The 20,240-nt window shown below is 38.5% G+C and overlaps 1 protein-coding gene across 1 annotated transcript in view; it reads left to right on the forward strand.

Annotated features, from left to right (window-relative positions):
• The window catches only part of LYST (lysosomal trafficking regulator), a 217,894-nt gene that overhangs the window by 24,460 nt on the left and 173,194 nt on the right, over window positions 1-20,240 (forward strand). The window contains exons 2-3 of the mRNA XM_002760888.6: window positions 5,998-6,087; window positions 9,827-10,025. Coding sequence (XP_002760934.3) covers window positions 9,834-10,025 — 192 coding nt within the window. The 5' untranslated portion in view covers window positions 5,998-6,087; window positions 9,827-9,833. The remainder of the gene's footprint in view (window positions 1-5,997; window positions 6,088-9,826; window positions 10,026-20,240) is intronic.

The following is a 20,240-nucleotide window of genomic DNA, read 5'->3' on the forward strand; positions in this document are numbered from 1 at the left end:
ACTCCTAACCTCAGGTGATCCACCCACCTCAACCTCCCAAACTGCTAGGATTACAGGCATGAGCCAACGCACACAGCATGAACTGATTTTTAAATAATGTGCACAAGAAAGAAGGACTTGAAACCAAATGGCCGGGTGTGGTGGCTCATGCCTGTAATCCTAGCACTTTGGGAGGCTACGGTGGGCACATCACCTGAGGTCAGGAGTTTGACATCAGCCTGGCCAACATGGAGAAATCCCAGCTACTGGGGAGGCTGAGGCAGGAGAATCACTTGAATCTGGGAGGCAGAGGTTGCAGTGAGCCGAGTTCATGCCACTGCACTCCAGTCTGGGTGACAGAGTGAGACTCTATCTCAAAAAAAAAAAAAAAAAAATACATATAAAACCTATAGAATAGGAACACCATCCTGGTAGAATAATGAGCTAGGATTTTGAAAAAGGTTGAGCTGACGGTTTACATTTTACATGTAGAGAAAGAAAATGAGGCCAGGTGCAATGGCTCACACCTGTAATCTCAACACTTTGGGAAACCAAGGCGGGAGGTTCACTTGAGCCCAGGAGTTCGAGACCAGCCTGGACAACACGGTAGACCCTGTCTCTACAAAAAGAAAGACAGAAAGGGTGTAGGGGTCGGGAGGTGGCAGGGGGAGAGAGAGAGAGAGAATGAATATAACAAATAAATAGAATCTTACCAACAAATGGACCCAATAATCAGATACAGAGAACAAATGAAACTTCTTAGCTTTCTTATTGTCTTCTCTGACATGGAGAATGATCTACACACAGACTAATAAGGGCAGTAGTGAGAAAAGTAAGAGGAGAAAATTAAAGCCCGAGATTGGGGAGGAGATTGTACCAGACCTTCTGGATGCTCTAAAATGAATTCACATCTCAGGTTCAGATTCTGAGAACATTTGTTAATGTCATTGCTGAACTAATAATCTTTGAGTAATTATGATGAAATGTGAAAACTTGTGGATGCCTGTGGAGGAATAATCTAAAATTAAAGAATGTAGATTCCGTAGATCTTTGTGAACTTGATGTTACTTCCACAAAAGACTCTAGAGATTATTTTAAAAGATTTGCAAATATTATACTTACTGAAAGAAAAAATGAGCAATAAAGGTTACGTGGGCTCTCTAAAAATTCATTCCAGATAACCCAGTTTCTACTTACAGATTAGGAGAATGCTGCAGCTACGATATATCTAGATTCCCATCGGATACTTGACAGCCTCCGAGTCTATACTTGGGAACTTAAAGGAGAATTGGATTATAGTATAGGTATAGTTATTGAACAATGGAACTCAGTCTTAATTTAGTTACTCATTGGCAGCCTGCCAGGAAGTCTCTTGTGGGCTGCTGTTTTCTGACCCTGTTACGTTCATTGGTTTAACACCTCCTCCCCACTTCTCACTCTCAGCTGGCAGTCTTGCTGTTTATTGCACCAAGGAAGTAGAAGCACCTGAAAAAAACTTCTTGGTCCTCCTGTTGCCAAATATACTAATCCTCCTACAGCTATACTCATATTCTCTGACATTCTTCTTATTCAGTTAGATGAACTGCCACTGTTCCTTCCACTTGTGCATTGGTCCTCTTCGTTTTGCCTACTCATTGTTCCTAGAATTATCTCTTCTCATTCTAGTTTTTCATCTATTTTCCTTTCTCTGTTAGAGAAACGTGCTATATTTCAGCTTGGAAACAAGCTATAATAATCAGGTTTTTTTTTTTAACCTCACTTATCTCATGTACCCCTCAAGCCACCACCCATTTCCTTGCATGCTTTGTAGCAGAAGTTCTCGAAAGAGCTGTCTAAATTGCTTGCATTTATTTCCTCCCCATTCTTTCCCACTCCACTGAGACCATTCTTTGAAAACGTTGTCAGTAACCTTCATGTTGCTAAATCCAGTGGTCAATTCCCAGTCTTCGTCTTACTTCTCAGAAGTATCTTTTTTTTTTTTTTGAAACAGGGTCTCACTCTGTCACCCCTACTGGAGTGCAGTGGTACAATCTTGGCCCACTGCAATCTCCGCCTTTCAGGTTCAAGCAATTCTCATACCTCAGCCCCTCAAGTAGCTAGGATTACAGGTGTGCACCACCATGCCTGGCTAATTTTTGCATTTTTAATAGAGATGGCATTTTACCATGTTGCCCAGGCTGGTCTTGAACTCCTGGCCTCAAGTGATTAGCCTGCCTCAGTCTCCCAAAGTGCTCAGATTACAGGCTTGAGCCACTGCACCTGCCAGCTTTCTCAGAATTTTTGATACCATTGGTTATTCTTTTGTGTTTCAAGCTTTCTTCTCCTGGTTTCTGGAAGATACCACTCACCTGATTTTTCTCCCACCTCGCTTGCTGTTCCTTCTCAGTCTCCTGTGTTGGATGCTTATCCTCTCTCTTAACTCAGCCATGCTAAGCCTAGGGTTCAGTCATGAAACCTCTTCTCTGCTCCCTTTACACTCATTCTCTAGGTCCCCTCTGTTCATTATAGTAGCCTAGCCACATGTGGCTTTTGTCTGCTATATTGTGTGGCAGAAATTATAGAACAGGCTCATCATCTCAGAAAGCTCTGTTGAACAGCACTGCTCTGGGTTATTTCATCTGTCTAGTCCTATGGCTTTAAAAATATATTGATGACATCCTAATGATTCCCAAATTGATTCACTAGGTCCAGCTTCCCCACCTGTTTTGATCTTCAGCTGCCTACCTGATACACTTTACTTCTAAGAAACCTGTCACACCTAACATAGCTAAAACTGAATGTTATTTTCCCTTCCAACCTGCTCCTATGTCAGGAGTCTTACCTATCAGTAAACATTACTATTCTTCACACAGGCTAAAAAAACCTTACAGTCTTTTTTGGGTGGAGATGGGGAGGGACTTCCATTCTTGGGGAGAAGTGGTTTCAGGGGAACACTTCTATTTCCTCTTTCCATACCTTTAATTCCTGAGAAAAAAGAATGGGTTGACTTTTCTTTTAAAAAAACTTTGCAGTTTTTTTTCAATATTCTCCTATCCAATCTTTGCAGCAGTTATTTTTTTACCTCTTTTCCTCTTGCACTCAGTATCCAGTGCATCCAGCATGCATCTGTCTCAGTGGCTTGGAACACACATTTCCCTGACACCCACATGGTCCATTTACTTATTCCATTCAAGTTTTTGCCCCACTGTTACCGCTTTAGATCTTCCTTATCCATCCTATCTGAAGTAGCATTCCTATCACTCTATACCCTTGCTTTGTTTTACTTTTTCATCGAATTAACATGACCTACATTATAGCATATGTTTGTTTTTCATTTGTCTCTACCCCACTATAATCCATGGTGGTAGGGATTTTGATTCTGCTCTAAACTCAGTGCCTAAATTAGTAGCTTACATATACTAAATGTTCAATAACATTTGTTGAATTAAATGACATATTGATGAAATTTCTGATGACATAAAACCAGGAGATGTAGCTAATACATTAAATAAGTGTTTGTGTATGTGTCTTTTGTTTTTGCATGTTCATATTTTACATTTTAACAGACTTTATATGAGAAAAAGTGAAGCATACTATTTTTCTGAGAAGGTCATTTATATGATTATAGGCATTTGTTACTATGTTTTTCATTTATGGTAAATGTTAAGAATATAAAAATTCTAAGAATATCACTGGGGCAAGTTTTCTTTATTATGATATAACAATTGTTGTATTAGAAATTGATATTATAGTAATAAAGTTAGATTTAAAATGGGACATTATAGCTATAAAAGGCAAAAGTATTAAGACAGGGTCCCTGGCCTTAAGAAACTTGTGACCTAGAGAGTAAAACAGTTACAGATAAGTAACTACAGAGTGTGTCTGTGTAGTTTGGAAACAGAGGCAAACATATAATGGCCTAAGGACATTGTTATTAAAAATGTATCTATATTTCCAGACGTTCTGGACGCCTAGAGTGATACAGGATGATAAAAATTAGAATACAGCTATGTATAAAGAGTGATGGTAAACTCAAGGAAGACACATATGCTGTGCTGGTGGTTAGAATGATGATCTTGGATAAAATGAAACTCCATGGATATCCAAGTGAGGCTTTGTAAAATACAGAGATAAAGAAGCCATGCTGGTTTAAGAGCATTAAAGAAATCCCTCAGCTTGGCCTAGAAAATGTCCCTTGATAAGAGAAACAGACAGATTTAGCTGAATAGCTGGCAGCTTTCACTTCTTATGGCCATGCTGAGTTAGTTGGAATCATTTTAGCATTGCAAGATAGATTGCTCTACCTTGTGGTAGTACAAGCTGGAGGGTGGTAGTAGTCAAAGCAACTCATATTAATACCATCTTTAGGCTCACAATCTGACTCATAATTTCCCTTCCATAATTTTATTTTATTTTTTTCCTTTCCATAATTTTAGAGTTAAAAATATCTGCATGGGCCAGGTGCAGTGGCTCACATCTGTAATTCTAGCACTTTTGGGAGGCTGAGGCAGGTGGATCACCTGAGGTCAGGAGTTTGAGATCAGCCTGGCCAATGTGGTGAAACTCTGTCTCTATTAAAAATACAGAATTGCCAGGCGTGGTTGTGGGCATCTGTAATCCTAGCTACTTGGGAGGCTGAGGCAGGGGAATTGCTTGAACCTGTTGGTGAGGGGGTTGTGTAGGTTGCAGTGAGCCAAGATCGTGTCACTTCACTCCAGCCTGGGCGAAAAAGCGAAGCACCATCTCATATATCTGCACAATATTGATTAGCTCAGGAAGCAGCAGGAGCAGGTATGGAAGGTGTGTTAAGACTCCATTCCAGGGCTGTTCCACTTGATTGAGCAGTTAAGATGCTGCTTTCTGGTGCTCTGCCAGAGGAATGAGGGGGTGAGACTGAAATATACCCTGTGCTTTAATAGCTGTGTGCCCTGCTGTGGAGCTGCACCCATCAGGAAGGGATGTTTTTTTCTAATTCACACAAAGCCCTGTGTAGTCTAAGGACAGGTGTTTTCTTGCTGGTTTATCTTCAAATGCCTAGAATAATGTATGGTACAAGAACTGGTTGGCAAACTGAAAGAAACTTAAGACAGTTTTCCAGATTTGAGCATTTTAAAGTAAAAAAAAAAAAAAAAAAATCACTCTGGGGCTGGTACAGTGGCTCATGCCTGTAATCCCAGCACTTTGAGTGGCCAAAGCAGGCAGATCACTTGAGCTCATGATTCAAGACTAGTCTAGGGAACACAGTGAGACCCTGTCTCATTTTTTTTTTTTTTTTGGAAATAAAAAAAATAAAAAATGCCCAGTCTGATTTAAAACCTTGTAATTCAAAATATCTTCATGTTTGCCTCATAACTATAGAGAAACATTTTTCATGCTTCTTCCTGATAAAAACTATAGAGAAGGGGAGAGCAGGTAACTAAAGAGAAACATCTTGTTGCTATCCCAGAAATAGAAATTTATCCTTTAGTCTTCTAGAAATCACCTTTATTATGTTGTACACAAACGATTAATTCATTTAAAAACTTCAATAAAGATAAGAAGTTATATGAGGTTTGGTGATGGTTAATAAATTGATGTTTGGTTTTAGTATTGTCTAAGCTCCTATCTATCCTCAAATACCTTTCATCCTAACAGGACAGTAATAGCTGTACCTAGGAACTTTGAGTTGAAGACCTTTTTTCTTGATAGTATTTAGATACTCCACTGCCTCCTACATTCTAGTATTAAGAAGACTAGTCTAGTTATTTTTTGCAGTTAATTCGTGATTTACCTGGAGGTTTTAAGTTAAGAACTGGAAGAGGAAAAGTAGAGAGCTATTACTGAGTTGCTTTTTCAGATCACTGTGTTCCAAGATTCCCTCTCAAGAGGAATTCTTGAAGTAGGCATTTTTTTAATGTGCTCTTAAAATTTAAAAATCTCATTGGTTGTTTCATACATCATGTATGAAGACTGGCCACTGATTATGTCACAACTTTATTTGTTCAACTTATTTGTGGTTTACTATTGTAATTAATACGTTTGTCTTTTTTTTTTTTGTAGGTGAAGCTTTATTCTAAGAGTATTTGTTTCATCTAGTTTATGAGCCCAAATGATATAGACTCTAAATGTTACAGTAGTGGTGAAAGACTGGTAAGTATATAATGTAATAAATATTAACCATCAGCATACTTGATTTGAAGGCTTGAAACTACAGAATTATGTGACATTCATTAAACCTCAAAGTTAAAACCACTAAACTTTTCTTACTAGAGATGGATGTATAGTTTGTGGTTTATTCCTACAATGGTATATTGCATGATAGTTTAATGGAATGAACATATAACATTCAGAGGAAAAAGCAAAGTTACAAAAAGATGCATACAGTATACTATTTATATCTGGTTGTTGGCTATAACCTCATGTTATATATTCTTTGTTTCTGAGAACTTTAAATATTAGAAAAAATTTAAGGAAAATACCACTCAATCATCTTTTCAGTTGACACTCGAAATGGCTGAAAGTCATTCAGTTGAATTCAATATTTCTGTTAGGAAAAGGTGAATACTTCCTAATGTACAAAGCAAAAATGTTCCCATCACCACAACTGATGTTCTGTTAGTGCAAACTAATACAATTAGATAGAATAATGGAAATTGCATGAATATTGGATAAAATAATTCAGAATTTTTGTTTTTTATAGATTATAGAGTATTATATCTGGGAAATTCAAAATAATAAGCTCAGAAAGAAGTTTAGACATATGATTACTGTATCAAAATAAATCCACTTCCTATGTACCTATTATATACCAGTTTTAAATCCTAGAATATAGAATGGAAAAAAAAATCCCATTCATCATAATGGCAAAAATATAAAGCACCTTGGAGTAAACCTAATGAGAAATGTGTAAAACCTACCCTGTGAAATTAACAGCAATTTCTACTTTAAGGAAATAAGATAAATGTGCAAGTAGTGTAAGAGTGTACATTGTAGCTTTGTTTATGATAATAAGCTAGAAATAATCTATTCAAAAATAAGAGATTGGCTACATGGTAAACTATAATATAATGCAATGTATGTAACATTTACATGTAGCTATTAAAGAGTGAGAGAATAGATCATGTATATAATCTAGCCTATTCACATAAACATGTATATAATGTACATTTTTAAATCAGGAAAAAATGTACATTTCTGCTTAGATTATAATCCTTTTTACTTATATGGCATTTTGTGTTTTTAGAAAGATAGATTAAAATATTTCTTCATTAACTGTCATATCTAAAAATTTTTACTGATTTCCATTATTTTAATTTCTAAAAGATAGACTTAATTATTCCCATCATTTTTTAGTTTTTCACATTTTTAATATTTCTAAAGTTGCAGTGTGTTTTGCAGTGGAAGGTGTCTTGTAAGCACTTGTGAAGTAGTTGGCCTGGCCTGCACATGAGTGCACTTGGTCATAGACTTTCACATTGTCAGTGCTTCAGGAGACTTCTATGCATTGCTGGTACTATATCTGTTGAGTTTTAAATGTTTTCCTGATTTTCTGAAACTTTCTGCTGATACCATCTGGTAAGATCAAGAAAGTATCAGCATATAAATTTAAAGAATGACATAGGCCGGGCGCAGTGGCTCAAGCCTGTAATCCCAGCACTTTGGGAGGCTGAGGCAGGTGGATCACGAGGTCAAGACATCGAGACCATCCTGGTCAACATGGTGAAACCCTGTCTCTACTAAAAATACAAAAAATTAGCTGGGCATGGTGGCGCGTGCCTGTAATCCCAGCTACTCGGGAGGCTGAGGCAGGAGAATTGCCTGAACCCAGGAGGCAGAGGTTGCGGTGAGCCAAGATCACGCCATTGCACTCCAGCCTGGGTAACGAGCAAAACTCCGTCTCAAAAAAAAAAAAAAAAAGAATGACAAGTAGCTTTGAAGGAAAATCTTGAAAACAGTAGTGCAGTACTCTTAAATGCTGTGTCATGAATGTTTCTGATGGCCCAGAAGGTGATATTGTAGGGAAATTTTATGTGATAAGAAACATTGTGTCATAGTTTAATTCCTTTTTAGTGGTGTGCTAAATAATTGGTTATCCTAAAATTATTAACAGATTTAGTGAAATATATTAAAGTTGGATTAATATGAACTGAATATAAATTAGGTTATTGGATTTATTGAATAATTTTACTTCATGAAAGCATATAACGAACCAATATTAATGCATAATAGAAGTTATTGCTGCATTTTAGAATGAGATATATATTTATACTTTTTGTCTTCTTTCTGACGTTCAAAAATATTAAACGTAATGATGTTTGTTATTCTAAGAGAGAGTTACTGTAATACTTAGAATTCTAATGAAATCAGAGGGTTAAAACCATGAGGTCCCAGAATGAACAGGAACTAAGGTAGTATTAGGAATTTCTCTGGTATTTCCCTTTCATGTTTATCTACTTCTCTTTGTATCCCGTTGGTTTATTTTTACCTAGTTGGCTTCTTCTGACCCTCAGCTACCTCATAATGACTACCACAGCCCCATCTCTATGTGATCTTTCAGCACATCAACTATATCCCTTTAGTTTAAATAGCCAAGAGAGAGAAAGAAAACCTGATTAGTCCAGTTCCTCCTTGCAAGCCACACTACGCAAGTCAAATCTTGTGACGAGCATGGATTGTAGCTGAATTGGGACCCAGAGCCTAACTGCCTCTTGGCAAGAGGCATAGTCATATGCCCACTGCCCTCTCAGCAGGTACTGTGGGGAGCGCTTCCCACTGAAGCAGGTGAAGGGAGGTGAGGCAATACATGTCTTACTTAACTTAATATCTCTAAGTTAAACATTTTTTGTAGGTTACTGGATACCTCAAAATTACTTTTAGCCCAAAGATCAAACTATTTTGAAACTCTTTGGGGATTTTGTTGTTTATGGTTTTTCCCTTCTGAAAATTTGTTCTTTTATCTCTGTATTTATGTTCCCCCATTCTGTTTGCTGTACCTTATTCTCCTTAATCTTAAAATGTCATGTTACCCTTTATTTGATTCAAATATGTCATAAGAAGTGAAGTGGCATAACTTTAGCTGTTAGAATTATTCAGTTTTTATTCACCTGATTGGAATTCCTTTTTGTTAACTGAACTTTGGTGTTTGGGGAGGATAGGTCAGTAATTGTGGGTTCTATCAACTGAAAAATGGTTTATATTTTTAAAGTACCCATTTATCCATTATAAAACATGTAAAGCAAGAACATTTTTTAAGTAATGCGTTTATTTTTATTCTATTTAAGAAAGTCTTCTCTCTTAAAAAGAGAAAATGTCTTCTGTCCAGGTGCTGTTGCTTACCCATTCTCAACTATGCTCAGGTATTTCAAACCTGGTACTCATTTCTGCCGTGGCAGGAATTGTTTAAGAAGCACCTGACCAGGTCAGAACAAAGCCTGAAAATATTGTAGGGTTAAGTACCAATTCCCAGTAATTTTTTTTTTTTTTTTTTTTGAGACGGTGTTTCGCTCTTGTTTCCCGGGCTGGAGTGCAATGGCGCGATCTCGGCTCACCGCAACCTCTGCCTCCTGGGTTCAGGCAATTCTCCTGCCTCAGCCTCCCGAGTAGCTGGGATTACAGGCACGCGCCACCATGCCCAGCTACGTTTTTGTATTTTTAGTAGAGACAGGGTTTCACCATGTTGACCAGGATGGTCTCGATGTCTTGACCTCGTGATCCACCTGCCTCGGCCTCCCAAAGTGCTGGGATTACAGGCTTGAGCCAGCGCGCCTAGCCAATTCCCAGTAATTTTCAGCCAATCTTCAGTTAGAAACAAACAACAAAAACACATAGTTTTAAAAGTAAATTTGTATTTGTTTTCCTAATCTTTTTTTTGGTAATATTTATTTTATAGCTCTGTCATGAGCACCGACAGTAACTCATTGGCACGTGAATTTCTGACCGATGTCAACCGGCTTTGCAATGCAGTGGTCCAGAGGGTGGAGACCAGGGAGGAAGAAGAAGAGGAGACGCACATGGCAACCCTTGGACAGTACCTTGTCCATGGTCGAGGATTTCTGTTACTTACCAAACTAAATTCTATCATTGATCAGGTAACATTTTTGTATCAAAATCTTATTTTCATTAGTATGTGATAGTTAACTATAGCTACGTGGTTTTGGATTACATAGTTTCCGAAGTCTCCTTGAGATAAATCCAATCTTTCACATTATTCCACCAAAAAAAAGCAGACCTATTGATAACAATATTGTTTATTTGGATACTTTCAAAATGTCTGACGTATCTTAGAATTATGAATGGCCATAAGAACTAAATGGTTTCATATATACTATGCTTTTGATCCTAATATCAGTGAGATAACTGTGGTTGTTAGTAGAGATATAAGATATAATCTTATATCCTTGTATCTTGTGTCAGAAACATGATGAATTTGCATTTTCAATAAGTATCAAATATGTTTTTGAAAAATTTTTGGAGGTTGCTAATTCTGGAGTGAAAACAGAGTCCTTTTATGTGAACTAATAATTACTGGGTCATTTAGCTTGTATACATCTAGTGTTTCAAACATTGTTGTTTTTTTGTTTAAAGTATGGTATGACCATATGGTTTTGCTGTTTTCCTGCTATAGAATTAACAGAGTTTTAAAACTAGTTGCGACAGATGTTTTCATCTAATCTTCTGTTACAGATGAGAAAACAGATCCAGAAACATTAGGTACTCACATAAATTAATTTTAAGGCCAAATGTGATTTATTTCTTTATTTCATTTTAGTAAAAAATGAGTAATTATTTTGTGAATGAAAAACTCTACAATCTGCTTTCAGGGAACTAATTAATATAGTTAGTTGAAAAAATAATAAATTGTTTATAACACAAATATGATGGATATTTTTAACACTTTGAATGTTATCAGCTTTAGATGTAAAATTGGCCATCATTAAATAACATTTCTTTGCTATGAAAGCATTTTGCTAAGAAATACACATATTGAGTAAATATGGAGACTAAAACAGTACCTCTGTTTTCACTGTAGGTGAAGAAATCTAGCAAATACAAATTAGGAAGCATTTGTTCTCTGTGGTATCCACTTGTCATGGAATTTTTCAGGACATTTGTAGGTTTATGGTTTTTTCTGAGACAAGAGTCTCAGTCACCCAGGCTGGAGTGCAGTGGTGTGATCTCAGCTTACTACATCCTCCGCCACCAGGTTCAAGTGATTCTCCTGTCTCAGCCACCTAAGTAGCTGGGACTACAATTTATCCCCAATCAAAATAATAATAACAGCATTATTGAGATATAATTTCCATATAATAAAATTCACCCATTTTATGTGTACAGTTCAGTGGCTTTTGGTGTAATCACAGATATGTGCATTTATTACCACAGTTAATTTTAGAATATTTTCATCACCTCCAAAAGAAATTCCTTACCCTTTTGCTATCATTTCCCTATCCCTTCCATCTCCTTATCTCTAAGCAACCACTGCTCTTCTTTCTCTCTCGATTTTATGCTTTCTCATTTATGTCATAAAATATCTTTTAATGTATTATTAAATGACTGAAATCATTCTTTTCAGAACAGCAGCAATAATTTTTCTTATAGGAATGTTTTGCCGGTCTGTACTGTTAGTCATTCTAAGAGAATATGAAGTAGTATCTCATTGCAGTTTTAATTCGCATTCCTCAACAACTAGTGATGTTGAGCATTTTTTCGTGTGCTTATTGGCCATTTGTATATCTTTTTTTGTGAATGTCTGTTTAAAAGTTTTGCACCATTTTTAAGGTCAGATTATTTATTTCTCCTCAGTTGTAGCAGTTCTTTTTGTGTTCTGGCTGCAAGTCTGTTGGATTACAAATACAGTATTTTATTTGTATATATGGTGAAGAGAATACTTTCTCTTTTAAGTCACAAAATATATCTTAAGGTATTCAATGACAAATTATTTAGGTCATAAATTAAATAATATTTTTCCTCTGGTAATATTTTTTAATCCCTTCCTTCCACCTAGTCACTTTTTGGAATATCTGTAGCAATAATAGTAGGAACAGTACTGTTGGAATGAAAATAAATAGCCATTTAAAACATAGGACTTTATCAAGGTTTAATTCTTTCAATTAGGAAATGGAGAATGAATGTTTGAGTTTTTAAGGGGAATTAATTGAATGAGATTTTATCATTTAAGATGAAATCATAACACTAGACACACAGTTGTGTGTTTTAGGAGGAAATTTAGTTTTGTTTTTCAATCTCTGCTTCTCATGAATAGGAGCACTTCTTGAGTACTCTGGGGTGATTTAAGCCTTTGACCATCCACTGTAGTCCTTTTGCTTTATTAATATTTATTTATTTTGAGACAGAGTCTCACTCTTTCACCCTGGCTGGAGTGCAGTGGCACAATCTTGGCTCACTGGAACCTCAGTCTTCAGGGTTCAAGAGATTGTCATGTCTCAGCCACCTAAGTAGCTGGGATTAGAGGCATGCGCTACCATGCCCGGGCTAATTTCTTCTAATATTTTTAGTAGAGACAGGGTTTTGCCATGTTGGCTATGCTAATCTCAAAGTCCTGGCCCCAAGTGATCCGCCTATCTCAGCCTTCCAAAGTGCTAGGATTACAGGTGTGAGCCACTGTGCCCAGCCTATTAATAGACATTTAATATAAAGAACTAAATAGACTTTTTATTGAGGTATAACTTACATACAGTAAATGCACAGATATTATGTATATAGTTAGGCGAATATTGACAAATACACCTCACGTCGGTAGTCCCAGTCCTTTGGGAGACGGAAGTAGGTGGATCACTTGAGGCCAGGAGTTTGAGACCAGGCTGAGCAATATGGCAAAATCCCATCTCTACAAAAAATACAAAAATTAGCCAGGTGTGGTAGTGTGTCCTATAGTCCCAGCTACTTGGGAGGCTGTGGTGAGAGGATTGCTTGAGCCTGGGGGGACTGAGCCTGCAGTTGGCTATGATTGTGCCACTGCACTCCAGCCTGGGTGACAGAGTGAAACCCTGTCTTAAAAAACAAAGCAAAACAAAACAAAACCCAAATATATACACCTGTATTATTACCACCCAGATCATTGTTTAAAATATACCACCACCTTAGAAAGTCCCTTCCCTTCACTTACTGCAAAACCACCCCTGTTGTGACTTATAGCATCTAAGTGTAGTTTTGGAATCATGTAGTATGTACTCTCATGTCTCTGAAATTCATCGATGTTGCGTGATTCAGTAGTTCACTACTTTTTAATTTCTGAGTAGTATTTCATTGTAAGGGTGTACTGTAATTTGTTTAGTCATTCACTTGCTGTTCAATCATTTGAGTTGTATGCATTTGGCTATTATGAATAAAGTTGCTTTGAACATTCCTATAAAAGTATTTGGGTATGTTTTCATTTCTCCTGGGTAAATATTTAGGCATACAATTTGTGGGCAGAGGGTAGTGTTTGTTTAATTTTGTAAGAAACTGCCAAATTCTTCTGAAAAGTAGTTGTATCATTTTTCATTCTTACCAGCAGTGTATGAGAATTCCAGTTCTATATCCTCTCTAATATTGGATATTGCCAGTATTTTTAGTGTTAGTCATTCTAAGTGAATATGAAGTAGTATCTCATTGTAGGTTTAATTTTCATTTCTCTGGCAATTAATGATGTTGAGCACTTTTTCATGTGCTTATTAGTCATTTGTTTATCTTCCTTTGTGAAGATCTGTTTAAGGTTTTGTGCCATTTTTGAGGTCAGATGACTTGCTTATTATCCAACTGTAGTAGTTCTTTATGTATTCCAGATACAATTCCTTGTTGGCTTGCTTTTCATTTCTTAACAGCATCTTTAGAAAATCAGATTTTTTTCTTTTGTGAATAGTACTTTTTTGTGTCCTAAAGAAACTTTGTCTTATAATTTCCTAAAAGCTTTCTAGTTACTACTTTTCTTTTTAGGTCTGTGATCCATTTTGAGTTAATATTTGTGTATGGTGTGAGGTAGGTGTTACAGTTCCTTTCCACCTCCACCCAATATAGTTATCCAGTTGTTCAAGCAACATTTCTTCTTAAAAGTCTGCTTCTTTCCCCATTGAATAACCTTGGCACCTTTGTTGAAAATCAATTGACCATGTATTTATGGATCTCTTTCTAGACTGTATTGTGTTCCACTGATCTTTCATGTAGTTTTTTACCAGTACCCTGTCTAGATTACTGTAGCTTTTATAAAAATAAGTTTGGAAATTAGGTGTTGTAAGTTCTCTAATTTTGTTCTTGTTTTTAAAGGAAGTTGTTCATTCTAGATCCTTCAATATTCCATATAAATTTTAGAATCAATTTGTTATTTCTACAAAAAATACATACTACGATTTCAGTTGGTATGGTATTAAATCTATAAATCAATTTAGAGAAAATTGACACTTAACAATGTTGATTTTCTAATCCATGAACATGGTATAAAACTCTATGTCTTCTTTAGTTTCTCTGCACTATTAAGTGGTTTTCATTATAGAAGTCTTGCATATTATTTGGCTAAATGTATTCTAAATATTTTATTCTTTTTTGATGCTATTATAAATGGTATTTAAAATTTTTTATTTTCCTGTTGTTTGTTGCTCATAGAAATACAATTGCTTTTTGTATGTTGACCTTGTATCTGTGGCCTCTGCTAAATTCATTTATTAGATTTTGAAACTTTTCTGTAGATTCCTTAGGATTTTGTATGTCATCTGTGAGTAATGACAGTTTTACTTTTTTCCCAGTTTATATGCCTTTTATTTTCCTTTCTTGACTTTTGCACTGGCATCTAGTACAAAGGCATATGGAAGTAGTGAAAGTGGACATCCTGGTTTAGTGTCTGACCTAAGGAAAAGCTTGAGGTATTTTACCATTAAATGTGATATGAACTCTCAGTTTTTCTTAGATGGCTTTTATCAGAATGAGGGAATTTTCTTCCATTCCCAATTCATTGAGAGTTTTTATACTGAATGGGTATTGAACTTTGTCAAGTGTCTTTTCTGCATCTGTTGAGACTATCATATGATTTTTCTTTTTGTTCTGTAATGTAGGTGAATTATCTTGATAGTTTTTAAATGTTTGCATTCCTGGGATAAACTCCATTTTGTTCATAATTTGTTATACACAGAAATTTTAATCTATTTATTCTTAGGGGAAAATACTCTGTTTAAATATCAAAAACATTCTTTTTAATGGTTAAAGATGACAACTTGAAGTTTATACAAGTTTTTTTTTTTTTTTTTTTTGAGATGGAGTTTTGTTTGCTCTTGTTACCCAGGCTGGAGTGCAATGGCGTGATCTCCGCTCACCGCAACCTCCGCCTCCTGGGTTCAGGCAATTCTCCTGCCTCAGCCTCCTGAGTAGCTGGGATTACAGGCACACGCCACCATGCCCAGCTAATTTTTTGTATTTTTAGTAGAGACGGGGTTTCACCATATTAACCAGGTTGGTCTCGATCTCTTGACTTCGTGATCCACCCGCCTCGGCCTCCCAAAGTGCTGGGTTTACAGGCTTGAGCCACCGCGCCCAGCCTATACAAGTTTTTTAAAAGAAACTTTGCTTGGTGTAAAAAGCAACAATTATATTTGAGTTTTTTGTTTCTTTTTCTTTTTTGAGACAGAGTCTCACTCTGTCACCCAGTCTGGAGTGTAACAGCACAATCTCAGCTCACCGCAACCTCTGCCTCATGTGTTCAAGAGATTCTCCTGCCTCACTCTCCCAAGTAGCTGGTGTTATAGTTGCACACCACTATGCCTGGCTAATTTTTGTATTTTTAGTAGAGATGGGATTTCACCATGTTGGCCAGGCTGGTCTCGAACTCTTGACCTCTGGTGATCCACCCACCTCAGCCTCCCAAAGTGCTAGGATTACAGATGCGAGCCACCACACCCGCCCAGCAATTATTATCTTTGCTTTTAATCTCAGCATCCATGTCAACTAGATGAGTGTCTTTAGTTGGTCACTTAATTGCTCCAGAGCACAGTATCCTCGTCAGTAAGGACATAAGGACATTCAGCTGGATGGAGAAGCTGTAAGAAGTCACATAACAACGTGCTGATCACATTCTATTGGTCAAAGCTAGTCACAAGGCCAGCTAAGATTTAAGGGATGGGGAAATAGACTCTTATCACTTGATAGGAGGAACTGCAATTAATCTGTGGCTGTGTTTAACCTACCATAGTCTCTGCTCTGGCCAAAATTATTATTCCTCCTACACTCACTCCCCTCTAGGCCTCTTAAAGTATTATTCCATCATGACATCAAGCTTGAAGTTGATGATCTCAGGGTATGCATCAGTTTTGGATACACACGAGGCTTTCACATGTAGTAATTTTGTTGAAGCTCTTCTTGATTGAGAAACTTGTGAATTAGACAAATTGTCTGCTCCCCATATACCCTAAATACAATGAGATAGGAACAAGTTTATTGCAGTAAGGAGAGGGACAGGAGAGGAACATAGGGATCTCTTGGCCACAGCAGTCCTGGAATCCAGTCAGCACATGTTGCCATGGCCCTGTTCTAGGGGCTGTGAATATGTTTTTCTTCGGTGGTTCCCCAATCCATGTTTCTCTAGGACTCTTGGTTCCACCCCATGAGATGTCTTCTTTCTATAAGAGATAGCCCATAATATACAGCTTTCTCCCTGCTTCCTGCCTATTGAAGAGTGGGGGCCTAAAGGCCTCTTTTCATTTTGAACTGTATCCTATCTCTTTTGGGCCAAGCTATTAGTATTTTTAATAATACAACTTTCTGAGGCTGGGCGCGGTGGCTCACGCCTGTAATCCCAGCACTTTGGGAGGCCAAGGCGGGTGGATCACGAGGTCAAGACATCGAGACCATCCTGGTCAACATGGTGAAACCCCATCTCTACTAAAGATACAAAAAATTAGCTCGGCATGGTGGCGCGTGCCTGTAATTCCAGCTACTCAGGAGGCTGAGGCAGGAGAATTGCCTGAACCCAGGAGACGGAGGTTGCAGTGAGCCGAGATTGCGGCATTCCACTCCAGCCTGGGTAACAAGAGCGAAACTTCGTCTCAAAAAAAAGAAAAAAAAAAAAAAGGGTGGGGGAGGACTCAAGATGGTGCTGTGAGAACAACCCAGGATTGGAGCTCTCCTTGAATCCACGGAGAGGTGAGTCGGTGCTGCATTTCCAGACTGCTCTTTGTTGCCCACAGAACGGGGAAATTCCCAAGTATAAACGAGACGCGGGACGCCAGGCAGTACCTCTGCTTGGCAAAGCCGGCAGCCGGGGTGGCAGCGGCCGGCCCTACCCAGCGCTTCCCACAGGGCACGCTTGTCCGGGTGCCCTGTTGAACCGGCAACCTGAGACTTGAGAGGGCTGGACTTGAGACTGAACGAGACTTGGACAGTGGGCCAGCCCAGGGGATTGCAGGGACAGAGGGTCTGGGGTAGCCCAGTGGGACGAACAAAACCGCGATTTCAAACGATCCCCGTGCAGGCGGTCCGAGACGCTCTGTGGGGGAGGGGTGTCCACCATTACCGAGGCAACCCACCCCAACTGAGATACACGCCCACTGCTGACACAGCCAGCCGTTGCCGAGGCAACCCGTCCCTACTGAGATACACGCCTACTGCTGATGCAGCCTGCCATTGCCGAGGCAACCCGCTACAACAGAGAGACTCCGCCACAGGGCATGGCGGATACCACAGCAGAACAGCAGAGCCTGCAGTAACAGGGCGAACCACACAACAGCAGGGCGGAGCCTCAGCAGGCAAACAGTGGCTAGTCTGCCTCCTAGCTGGGCAGGACACCTCAACCGACATCCAAAAATAAAGCCCGAACCCCCCACCACAGAGCATTTGAGAAAAAAAGGGTTTTTTTAATGAGCTCTGTTGCAGCAGAATCAAACATAGCAGCCTAACAGCCCTGAATGAACAACAGAGCTCACAGCACAGCAGTTGAGCTCCTATAAAGTACAGACTGTCTCCTCAAGCAGCTCCCTCACCCCTCTATATCCAAAAGACTGACATTTGGCAGGCATCATCCTGGGACAAAGATAGCAGAAAAAGAAACTGGTAGCATCCCTCGCTGTGCCACAGCTGCTAGAGGTGCACCCCAGACAAGCAGGGCCTGGAGTGGACCTCAGCAGTCGTACAGCGAAGGGGCTAGACTGGTAGAAGGAAAACCAAGTAACAGAAATAATTCATCATCAACAATCTGGGTGTCCACTCAGAGACCCAATCGAAAAGTCAGCAACTACGCAGACGACAAGTGGATAAATCCACAAAGATGGGAAGAAACCAGCGAAAAAAGGAGGAAAACACCCGAAACTAGAACACCTCGCCTCCTAGAAAGGACCAAAACTCCTCACCAGCAAGGGAACAAAGCTGGATGGAGAATGACTGTGACGAAATGATGGAATTAGACTTCAGAAGGTGGATAATGAGAAACTTTTGTGAGCTAAAAGAACATGTATTAAATCAATGCAAAGAAACTAAGGAACTTGAAAAAAGATATGAGGAAATGATAACAAGAATGGATAACTTAGAGAGGAATATGAATGAATTAAAGGAGCTGAAAAACACAATACGAGAACTTCACGAAGCATGCACAAGTTTCAATAGCCGAATTGACCAAGCAGAAGATAGAATATCTGAAGTCGAAGACCAACTCAATGAAATAAAACGAGAAACCAAGATTAGAGAAAAAAGCGCAAAAAGGAATGAACAAAGTCTCCAAGAAATGTGGGACTATGTGGAAAGACCTAACCTACGTTTGATAGGTGTACCAGAAGGGAACGAAGAGAATGAATCCAAGCTGGAAAATACTCTTCAGGACATCATCCAGGAAAATTTCCCCCACCTAGCAAGACAGGCCAACACTCAAATGCAGGAAATACAGAGAACACCACAAAGATAATCTGCAAGAAGAGCAATCCCAAGGCACATAATCGTCAGATTCAACAAGCTTGAAATAAAGGAGAAAATACTAAAGGCAGCCAGAGAGAAAGGTCAGGTAACCCACAAAGGGAAGCCCATCAGACTCACAGCAGATCTCTCGGCAGAAACACTACAAGCCAGAAGAGAGTGGGGGCCAATATTCAACATTCTTAAAGAAAAGAACTTTCAACCCAGAATTTCATATCCAGCCAAACTGAGCTTCAGAAGTGAAGGAAAAATAAAATCCTTTGCGAACAAGCAAGTACTCAGAGATTTCGTCACCACCAGGCCTGCTTTACAAGAGCTCCTGAAAGAGGCACTACACATAGAAAGGAACAACCAGTACCAGCCATTCCAAAATCACACTAAATGCTAAAGAGCTTCAACATAATGAAGAATCTACAACAACTAACAGGCAAAACAGCCACTTAGCATCAAAATGGCAGTATCAAATTCACACATAACAATATTAACCCTAAATGTAAATGGACTAAATGCACCAATCAAAAGACACAGACTGGCAAATTGGATAAAAATCCAAAACCCATCAGTGTGCTGTATCCAGGAAACCCATCTCACATGCAAGGATACACAAAGGCTCAAAATAAAGGGATGGAGGAAGATTTACCAAACAAATGGAGAGCAAAAAAAAGCAGGAGTTGCAATTCTCATCTCTGATAAAATAGACTTTAAAGCAACAAAGATCAAAAGAGACAAAGAAGGCCATTACATAATGGTAAAAGGATCGATACAACAAGAAGAGCTAACGTTAGATCCTGAACATATATGGACCCAGTGCAGGAGCACCCAGATACATAAGACAAGTTCTTAATGACTTACAAAGAGACTTAGACTCCCACACAATAATAGTGGGAGACTTTAACACTCCACTATCAATATTAGACAGATCAACCAGACAGAAAATCAACAAGGATATCCAGGGCTTGAACTCAGACATGGAGCCAGCAAACCTGATAGACATTTACAGAACTCTCCACCTCAAATCCACAGAATACACATTCTTCTCAGCACCACACCACACCTACTCTAAAATTGACCACATAATTGGAAGTAAAGCACTGCTCAGCAAATGCAAAACAACTGAAATCATAACAAACAGCCTCTCAGACCATAGTGCAATCAAGTTAGAACTCAGAATACAGAAACCAACCCAGAACCGCACAGCTTCATGGAAACTGAACAACTGGCTCTTTAATGTTGACTGGGTAAACAATGAAATGAAGACAGAAATAAAGAAGTTCTTTGAAACCAATGAGAACGAAGACACAGCATGCCAGAACCTCTGGGACACATTCAAAGCAGTCTCTAGAGGAAAATATATAGCAATAAGTGCCCATATGAGGAGAATGGAGAGATCCAAAATTGACACCCTATCATCAAAATTGAAA

Source organism: Callithrix jacchus, chromosome 19 (assembly GCF_049354715.1).
Source record: "Callithrix jacchus isolate 240 chromosome 19, calJac240_pri, whole genome shotgun sequence".
In the NCBI taxonomy this organism is placed as follows: domain Eukaryota; kingdom Metazoa; phylum Chordata; class Mammalia; order Primates; family Cebidae; genus Callithrix; species Callithrix jacchus.